We start from the raw sequence: 10931 nt of genomic DNA on the forward strand, positions 1-10931 counted from the left end.
CCCATGCATAAGATAATGTTAGGTGAGGTACTACAAATGTTCAATGTCAAAGGAAATGTCTCATTGGATGGCTCTTCAAATATTTTTCTCGTTTCAGAAAGGGGGGTTGGATGTTTGATATTGTTAATTTAGATTGTTCCCTAAGTATGATATCTACACGCACCATGCATTTTTCAAATGTCTTTGCGATAGAGGACTGCTAGCAAATAAACCAAATCCAAATCTTTTATTTGACATGTCCACAGGAAAAAAAACGAAGAGGGAAACGACCAATGGGGAAATGATATGTAACAAGGAGAGAAATTTGAAAATGATATGTAACAGAAAGAGTAAGACCAATGGGAGAGAGAGAGAGAGAGAGAGAGAGAGAGAGAGACAAACAATGCGAATGTGGCAGGGGAACAAAAAACACAGTTATGTGAGTTTCCTGAAGTAAAGGATATATACTTATGATACGATTCGAACAACCCAAATGATACTTTTCCTCCTAGGTTGTAAACAACTCATATGATACTTTTCTTCTTAGGTTGTAAATTGACCAGGTTCCATGTATACCCTTTGAAATTTCCTGTTTAGGAATGATACATGCACTGAGGGATTTCGCAGAGCACCCCACTATTTCATAATAACATACCCAAATAGAGAAGGTTAAAAACAAAGAGAAATAGAAAATCTGGTAGCATTTTTTTCCTTAAAAGCATATCTATTTCCTATTTAATAAAGTTTGGTTTTCATTTTACCATTCTTACCCTCTTCTATCTCCCTTTGAAAGTCTCCCTTCTAGGGTTTCTCTTCTTTCTGAGGAAATATGGCGTTTGGTGATTTTTTGACATGTTTACATGGAATGAGGCCTGTGGTGTTAATGGTGGTTGTTCAGATTCTACTCGCAGGGCTCAACATATTTTATAAATTTGCTGTAATAGATGGCATGAGCTTGAGGATCTTAATAGCCTATAGATATGTCTTTGCTACAGCTATACTGGCCCCGCTTGCATTCTTTCTAGGAAGGTAATTCTACCTTAGTTCTTTAGATGTTTTTTTTTTGTTTGTTTGTTTGGGTCTTGGATTTTGTTTTTGTTTGTTTGGGTTTCTCTCACTGGATTTTTTTTCCTGGGTTTTGATTTAATTTTCTTTTGGTTGCAGGAATAATCGTCCCATTCTAACCTGGACTTTATTATTACAGGGATTTTGTTGCGGGTTTTTTGGGTAGGTGAGAAAAAAGGGTTTGGATTGTGTTAAACCCCTATGTATGTCGGATGAACGGTTTGGATCACCTATGATGTGGTCCGAACAGTATTTTTTTGAAAAATGAAGGACTATTAGCGCTTAACACCATATAAAATCTCATTAACACAGATAGAAGAAAAGTTAGGATGATTTTTACTTTTTATTTATTTTTGTTCTTCAAACAATAAAGCCTATAATATCTCTCTGTTTTTTACTAAGGCCAAGTTTGAATTGGAAAACTTTTTCTTGGGAATTTTTTTTCTTTTCACAATTTGGAGGGGAATGATATGATTATAAGTAATTTAGTGGGATATTATCATAAATTAGAGATCTAATCAGGGTTGGTTCAAGTTGTCCTTTTTTTAGTGTGGAAAAAAATAATAACTTTTAGAAATATTTTCCTTCCCAAAATTTTCAAGAAAATTCCAACAAACGAAAATGAGCCTACGGCCTTATTTTCATTTCACAATTTTGCTTGCATAATATGATTATGGTTAATCTAAAGTGATATTTTCATTTCACAATTTTGCTTCCATAATATGATTATGGTTAATCTAAAGTGATATTTTCATAAATTGAAGGTGTCTCTAAGTAAACAAATGATTAGATAAAACACCCACTGATTGACCCCGACCATGAGATATTGATATTGGTATGATTTGGACTATATATATTGCCATAGAGATGACAATTGCCTGAAAATTACATCCTTTACGTGTTTGGATTGAACGAATTTTGTAGAAAAAGTTCGGCAAAGAATTTTTTTTTCCTAGAATTTCCTACTTTTCCACTATTTGATTATACATGAAAAATGTAATTTGAATTACCATATGCTCTCTCTCTCTCTCTCTCTGTTCTAAATATAAGTTTTTAAATTTTTTTACAGGGCAACTTTGGTGGGTAATTTGTATCTCTGGAGCCTGTCTATGACCTCAGCCACCTTTGTTTCTGCTATGTTGAACTTTATTCCAGTCATTACATTCATAATGGCTGTGTCAGTTGGGTGAGTCTTTTAATTTTCGAACTCGCAACATTCCCAAACAAATTGGTGTGAAAATCAATAGGGCTGCAACTCGAGCCGGGTTTTACCTGACCCGCATCGACCCGACCCGAAAATAGCCTGGGTCGGGTTCAGGTTTCATGGGTTTCGGGTCGAGCTGGGTTCAGCATTCAAAAACCCGAATGAATCTCGGGTCGAGCCGGGTTTGAAGGGGCCCGACCCGACCCGAGTTACATAAGTTATAGTATGTACATTTTTTTTCTATTGTTAGTTAAAAGTTAAAGGGATAATTACATTTACACCCCCTCTAGTTTCTGACACATCCACTTCCACCCCTATAGTTTAAAACGTGACAAATACACCCTTGTAGTTTCAATTTGTTTAAGGTAGGCCCTCTCAACTGAAGGTTCGTCCATAGATTGAAGGGTTAGGATGATCCGATGGAGCTGATTTTTTGGGCACATCCTATCTATGTCAGGACCCATCAAATGAACGCTTTGGATCATCCAAACAATGTGGGCCCACATTATTTAGATGATTTTTTGGTAGTGTTTGGATTCGGGTAGGGGCCCACATTATTTGGATGATCCAAAGCGTTCATTTGATGGGTCCTGACATAGATGTGGTGTGCCCAAAAAATCAGCTCCATCTGATCATCCTAACCCTTCAATCTATGGACGAACCTTCAGCTAATGGGGCAAACCTTAAACAAATTGAAACTACAGGGGTGTATTTGTCACGTTTTAAACTATAGGGGTGGAAGTGGATGTGTCAGAAACTAGAGGGGGCGTAAATGTAATTATCCCAAAGTTAAAAGTGAAAACCCACGCACCCATTGTTACTGTATGTGAGTGTAATTTCTGCTTCTATGAGTTGAGTTGATTCAAGTGTTTGATTCAGCATTGTTTGATTGTAATTACAACATTGTTTGATTACAGCATTGTTTGATTCAAGTGTGATGTGAGTGTAATTACATCATTGTTTGATTCAAGTGTAATGTGAGTGTAATTTCTGCTTCTATGAGTTGAGTTGCCTTGCCAAACAAGAATGTTCCTTAAAAATTTGCGTCAACGTGAAAAAACCCGACCCGACCCGAACCGACCCGAGATTTATCATGGGTAGGGCCGGGTTAGGGAATCGTGGGTTTTCCGAAAAAAAACCCGACCCGAGATATTTCTCGGGTAGGGTTGGGTTCTCCAAAACCCGACCCGCCCGCCCGAGTTGCAGCCCTAAAAATCAACTATATGTTTCTATTTTTGTAGGTTAGAGAGGTTGGGTACTCAAACCATGTATGGTAAAGCTAAGGTTATAGGGACACTAATCAGCGTTGGTGGTGCAATGCTGATGACACTCTACAAAGGTGTGGAGATTCATCTATGGTCTTCGAATACTAACCTTGTGGGCCACCACCAACAAAAGTCCAGTCCACAAGGGTCTGGAAATCATGTCATGGGTTCATTGATGGCTGTTGCGAGTTGTGTCTCCTATGGAATATGGTATATTATTCAGGTAAATTTACGACAGTATTTGTCCTACGAAGTTCAATTAACTAAAACTAATCTCTATTATCAACTTTTTTTTTTCTGCAGCCTAAGATGACCGAGACATGCCCTTGTCATTACTCAAGCGCGACACTGATGTGTTTGATGGCGTCCATACAATCTGCTATTTTTGCGCTTTGCACGGAGAGGGATTGGACCCAATGGAAGCTTGGATGGAACATTCGACTTCTCACCGCATTTTATTCGGTATTTTTTTTTCTTTATCTTGGTCATACACCATCATAATATTGGGAAATGATATCACCACTACCGTATTTTGATGATCGCACTCCTCACTTTAAAAAGAGGTTAGGATCAACCCTCTAGTATTCAGTCCCTCTATAAATCGTAGGGTTAGGACCAACATATGGAAATGAATTTTGTTGCACAGCCTATTTAGGCTGTGGTCCATCTAATAGACGGTTTGGATCATCCTATGGTGCGGATGATGTGAGGAGTGCGATCATCAAAATACGGTAGTGGTGATATCATTATTCTATTTTTCTCCTTCTGTATCGAGAATTAAGGAAGTGATTTTCGGCTGATATTTTGTACAAAACCAAAGTCTTCATGCAAATATGAGAAAGGAACCTTGATACGGATACCAAATGACACCCTGTTATTTGAATTACGTTTTAACCTTGATTGAAGGGTATTTTGGTAATTTGAGTGTATGTCTGTGTTCTCTCTTTTGGCGTGTAGGGATCGTTTGGGACCGCGTTGCTTGTGACACTCACAGCGTGGTGTATTAAAGAGCGGGGCCCACTCTTTGCTTCCACATTTATGCCGTTAACACTGATAATCGTCGCAGTTGTGGGGTCCCTCATCCTAGACGAAAAGCTGCATCTTGGAAGGTTCGTTTATTTTATTCTCGATTCAGTTTCAGCCCATTTTTTTACAAAATTCACTAAAATGTGATGGCTCTATTTGCAAATTGTCAAACTAGAAGACTCTTGATATGAACTTTGTTTAGAGATCTGTGTTAGAGAAATAATTCTGTATCTGTTGGAAAGAAAAAGCAGTAACCAGTTTGCTTCAAGGCGCGAAATCGCTTTCCTTAAGACAGATTTCGCCCCCACTAGAAGTGTGCAAAGGGGATCCGCGAACTGCCTCCAAGATACAATGAAGCCAGTAGGAATGTCCTACTAATTTGACGACGCTATGCACAAGCGGAGTCAAATCCGAAATGCCCTTAGAATCTTACAAGCCTGAGAGAATCAGTTTAATTTCTGTTACTGCAGTATAACAGTAATTAGATAAACAATAAGAAAATAGTTTAGTAAAACGAATTTTGGTGGGAGCAAGAAAGAGAGTATAATGCATTAGAAGTCTTAAGAATTTATCCAGAAATGGGTAAATTCGATTGTTCTTTGAAATGGTTGGGTTCTGCAACTTTTATAGAGCCTCTGGTGTCTTTTTAGTGTGAAAAGCACCCCTGTATAGAGTCTTTCCAGATCGGTTTGAATTCTGGCCGTTAGATCGCGCCCATACGCGATTCAACGAACCAGATCAATCTTAGAGAGTCTGTTGGGATATTTAAATTCCCGTCCTCACATCTAACCGTTAGATGATCCATCTATGGTACAGATCGCACCCCTTAGATCCTTGACCGTTGGGAAGGGACACAACCCAATGGATCGCACCCATTGACCGTTGGAGCACTGGGCCCGCTGGGCCGACCGTTGTGCTCGAATCAAAGCCCAACCCAATCGAACTATTCGACACTGGGCTTGGGCTTGATGGGCCTTTGAACTATTCGGCCCACTCACTAGACCGATCCACAATCGTCTAGATCCAACGGTCCAGATCAGATCTGGAAAAATTAAAGGCTCCAATCGCTCCTCGCTACGATGCGGCGTGCGAAGTGCGCCTAAAAAAGCGCCACTATGCGCCATATAGCCTATTGCCCATTGCCCACGCCGCGCGTGCGCGAACGGTGCGTTGCACCGTCCCGCGGGTCCAACCATAGGTTCAACCCAATGTGCAATCAAACAAGTAATAGAAAAGTGTAGTGCTTTATAAGCCATTCTCTTTCTTTTCTCTCATCCGATTTGGGACTATCTTTTCAACTACATTACACTATTCTCTTTCTCTTGCAAAAAGCAACTATTTCCAAAGAAAAGTTTTTCTTTTTCCAAAACACACTTAAAGAAAATATTTTCCAAAAATTATTTTGACAAAAAACACTTGATTTTGAAAAATCTTTAACAATCTGAAGCTCACACCCAAAACAGAGTATCGGAAAAGAGAAATGGAGAGAAGAGAGGAAAGAAAAAGGAAGAAGAAGAAGTAAGAGAAAGAATATTGTTTTTCATTATCTGCCCTCATTGGCTGTGATCCCACCTTTAAAAGGGCTGTCACAAATCGTTTAAGTACAGTGGCTATTTCTTATAACAACTACAATCCTTCTCTTTTCATATGTAAAGACAAAAGATGGAAAATTAACTTACTAAGACTGGACTAATCTTAATTACGCATGTAATCCTTCAACCACTTGGGTTTATTCGTAATCCTCCTTTCTCTCACTGGTTGCCCCTGTTTCTGCTGACTTTCCTCATTCAATTTCCCTTCCTGTGCACGTGCTTCATTTCCCTCTTGTGTCTGTGTGCTATCATTGCCCACCCCTTGAAATGGAACCTTGTCCTCAAGGTTTAGGTGGGGATATTCCTTCTGTAAGTCGGAAACATTTTCCCAAGAGGTATCCGCTGGTAGCAATCCATTCCACTGAATCAGAACCGGTTCATTTGGTTGTAGAAACTGGTTCATTTTGTGTCTGAATTTAAATAGCTCTGACCAAAACTTGCTGATGAAAATATGGTCCCGATCGTAGACAATGGATTTTGGCATGCCATGAAGTTTAACTATCATCTCCGTGAAGAGTTTTGCTGCCTTGACAGCATTGAAACTGGTTGGTAAGGTGCCCAAGTGAGCATATTTTGAGAGGCGGTCCATTACAACGAAAATGGTTGTGTATCCATTAGAAGGCAGAAGACCTGTTATGAAATCCATAGCAAAAGCTTCCCAGATGTTTTTAGGGATGGGTAAGGGTTCCAGTAATCCCAGGGAAGGCGTGGCGCAATATTTGGTATGTTGGCAGATAAGACATGCTTGCACAAACTGTTTGATGTCATCTCTCATTTTGTTCCCAGTAGAAACTTGCAGAAATTCGCTTGTGTGTAGCAAGACCCCTGTGTGTCCTCCCGGAGGGGTATTATGAAACTCAAAGATGATTTTGGATCGTAATGGCGAATGGGAAGTGATGAATAATCGTTGATTATGAAAAAGAAGGCCATTCCGTCTTGTGAATTCAGGGGGAGACCTCTGCTGATGTTGTCATGAATTTCCCTCAATTGAGGATCACTGATATTCTCTTGCTGTAGTTGAGGTGTGATATCAGAAATTGGGCTTGAAACTGTGAATTGCATTTGACAAGGAAGGATGCATGTGATATCGGAGGAAGGTTCTTGTGAAAAATTGGGCAAAGTCAACACAAGAAGTTTCGTCATTAAATCCTTTATGTTATCAAAAGCAAACTGAGCTTCCGAAGACCAACTGAATGCGTCTTTCTTGAGAAGGTTGGTGAGAGGAGCAGCAAGAGTAGCAGAATGGTGGACGAACCTCCTTTAATAACCAGTAAGCCCTAGGAAACTCCGTAATTGTTTCAAATTCGTGGGATGTGGCCAAGTTTGCATTGCCTGAATTTTATCGGGATCAGGTTGAACGCCCTCGCCCGAAACCAAATGACCCAGATATTCAATTTGAGGTTGGCAGAAAACCATAGCACCATGTAACTCATCCATTAATTCATCAATGGGGGGAATGGGGAATGGATCCTTGATTGTAATGGAATTTAGGGCCCTGTAATCCACACAAAAGCACCATGTATTGTCCTTCTTTGTTACGAAAAGAACAGGGGAAGAATAAGGGCTATGGCTGGGGACAATGATCCCATTGTTGAGCATTTCCTGAACCAATTTTGCAATTTCATTCATCTGGAAATGAGGATAGCGATAAGATTGAACGTTCACCGGAGTCGACCCAGGTAGTAAGTGAATTTGATGGTCGCTGTCTCGCTGTGGTGGCAGTCCTTTTGGTTCTTGAAATAGTTTGGAGAAATGATGCAAAACATTAGGAATTGGCAGCGGTAAGTCAGCCGGAATGTAGTTATTGCCACTGTCTATCAGAGATGGTTGGTTTGTGTGGTGATCCATACAAATTAATTGAAAACAAGTAGCTATGGAATCTGTTTTGGAAAGACATTTCAAATGGGAGGCCTGTAAAGGACATGGATTTAATTCCGATGCGCCCACAATCTTCACTGGTTTTCCTGGCCAGGTAAAGTCCATGGCGGAAAGCTTATAGTCTGCGAGGATTGGTCCTAACTCCTCTAACCATTGAACTCCTAATACAATATCTGCCCCCTTAATGGGTAATACAAAAGGTTGTAATGAGAAGTCATGGTTCGGAATTGAAATATGGGCATTAGAACAGAGGTGTGTGCAAAGAAGAGAATCACCATTGCCATTAAGAACTTTGAAAGGGGTTGTGGGCATAATGGGCCAATGGAGTGATTGAGCAACCTTCTCCTGAACGAAGTTGTGTGTGGAACCACTATCGATTAAAATGTGGAGAGAGGTATGAGTACTCACGCCTATGACGCGAATAGTTCGAGGATTCAGCTGTCCAACCATAGCATGAAACAAATTTCGGCTGAGTTGTCGTTGGCAAGCGCATCCGTAGAGACTAACTGGTCATCCATCGGGTCCTCCTCTAGCATATACAAATGGTATAATCTCCGTCGACAATCATGACCCGGAGTGTACCGATCATCACAAAAATAGCATAATCCTTTCTCTAGTTTCTGTTTCATGTCCTCCTTTGATAACTGCCTTGTTCGAATGGGTAGTTGTCTCAAGGGTGGTGCGGGAAGGGCGAGAGGTTTAACAGAGGGAATAGGTGGTGAATGTAAGAGACCTTGGCCCCCAACTAGATTGATCCACCCAGGTTTCCATGATTTCCGTAGGTCAGCAAATTTTTGTTCGTAAATTCGAGCGAAGGAAATCGTTTGTAACAAAGAGGTAGGTTGTAAGACTTGGAGTTCTCTTCTCAGCTCGGGTTTCAAACCGGAAATAAAGAAACTCACAAGAAATGATTCAGGGAGACCACTAACCGTGTTAGAAAGATCTTCAAGACGGCTTTGATATTCTTCAACAGAGGTTTTTTGATGAATCTTCGCCAAGGCTCCTTTAGGGTTTTGGGATAGAGATGGTCCAAAACGGAGACGAATTGCATCCAAGAAGCCCTTCCATGAATGAATGAGGTTGTTAGAGCGCGCCCATTGAAACCAAGGAAGGGCCGGTCCTTCCAGATGAAAGGAAGTGATGGCCACACGCTGATCCTCTGGTGTCTCGTAATAGTAAAAAAACTGTGTGATTTTGAAAATCCACCCAACGGGATCGGTGCCGTCAAATTTCGGAACATCCATCCGAATAAATTTGGTAAAGTTTGTCTGATTTGGAACAGTTTCCTCCGATGAATCACCTGAAGAAGTCTCCTCACTGGTTGAACGATGAAGCAGGGTTGCCGGTGATTGGAGTTGAAGTTGTTTGAGCATAGCAACCAGTTCGCCATGTTGTTGCGATTGGAGGAGTCGGAACTCATTGATTTGTTGTTGGTATTGTTGGAAGTGCTCGTCGATCTTCGCTTGAGACCGCGTATTGTCGGCCATTGATGCAAACGAAGGTTCGAAGGCTCAATGAAAGCGCCAATGATATGAACTTTGTTTAGAGATCTGAAGCTCACACCCAAAACAGAGTATCGGAAAAGAGAAATGGAGAGAAGAGAGGAAAGAAAAAGGAAGAAGAAGAAGAAGTCAGAGAAAGAATATTGTTTTTCATTATCTGCCCTCATTGGCTGTGATCCCACCTTTAAAAGGGCTGTCACAAATCGTTTAAGTACAGTGGCTATTTCTTATAACAACTACAATCATTCTCTTTTCATATGTAAAGACAAAAGATGGAAAATTAACTAACTAAGACTGGACTAATCTTAATTATGCATGTAATCCTTCAACCACTTGGGTTTATTCGTAATCCTCCTTTCTCTCACTGGTTGCCCCTGTTTTTGCTGACTTTCCTCATTCACTTTCCCTTCCTGTGCACGTGCTTCATTTCCCTCTTGTGTCTGTGTGCTATCAACTCTCTTTATAAATAAAACAAAGTAGAAGATTTGTTTTGCAAAAATTGCTAAACTTAATTATCCAAGCACCACAGCCAATTCCTGAACAGCTTATCCAAGGATTTCTACCTAGTAGCGCCATTCACTTCACTTTAGAACTTATCTATGTTGGCTGTAATAAATATATGCAATATCTCTGCAAGTGAACAAAATGTATTTTGAAAATTGTGGGCCGTGTCAATATCAAAGCTAGTGGGATGATACTAACCCTCCGATCTTTAGAAGGACTGCACATCATAGAGGATGGAAATGATTTACGTGGTACAGCTTTTTTATGGTTTGGCCCAACAAATGAATGGTTTCGATCAATCTATGAATTGGGCCCCACTGGAAAATACTGGACCTTAGGCACACACCATTCCTTTTCTATCCTCTTTTGTTTTTATTTACCCCCACCTCTTTTGTTTGTCTTTCCCGAAGAAGAATAAGACCAACCAAAAAAAGGTGGCAATGCACCCATTTTTAATAAGAGACAAACAAAACGGGCTGGAAATATCACTTTCCTTTTGTTTTACATATAAAGAAATTAAACAACACACAATGTTTTGATATTGACACCATTTCCTTGTCGTGACTAGTGTATTGGGAGCAGTTCTGATTTTAATTGGTTTATACTTGGTGCTGTGGGGAAAGGGGAGGGAAATGGAAAAGACTCCCGAGGCTTCCATCGAAGTTGTGGTGGCTGAAACTCCCGCCACCGAAACTGGGATATTGGGTGCACCACAGGCTCATAGCCAAAGTGGATAGCAACATTTTTGGCTTTGTATTGGTGGAAGGATTTTGCTGCTTTACTGTTTCGATGCACCATTAATATTTTATGTTATAATTTTTGTTTAAGTTTCTATATCATACAAAACAGTGACACAGTAAATATTGGCTTTATTAATGTGTTAGTAAGTTTCTGGTAAAAATGTTTTGATGTTGTA

The 10931-nt window shown here is 40.1% G+C and overlaps 1 protein-coding gene across 1 annotated transcript; it reads left to right on the forward strand.

Moving 5' to 3' along the window:
• LOC143881911 (WAT1-related protein At1g68170-like) lies at positions 1-10931 on the forward strand. The gene is made up of 7 exons (XM_077385251.1): positions 1-1008; positions 1144-1206; positions 2114-2230; positions 3490-3736; positions 3817-3975; positions 4471-4622; positions 10584-10931. The coding sequence occupies exons 1-7, from the start codon at positions 809-811 to the stop codon at positions 10750-10752; spliced, it is 1107 nt and encodes a 368-aa protein (XP_077241366.1). The 5' UTR covers positions 1-808; the 3' UTR covers positions 10753-10931.

Source organism: Tasmannia lanceolata, unplaced genomic scaffold (genome assembly GCF_043159265.1).
Source record: "Tasmannia lanceolata isolate RefF3 unplaced genomic scaffold, GAP_Taslan_0.1 ptg000007l, whole genome shotgun sequence".
Classification (NCBI taxonomy): domain Eukaryota; kingdom Viridiplantae; phylum Streptophyta; class Magnoliopsida; order Canellales; family Winteraceae; genus Tasmannia; species Tasmannia lanceolata.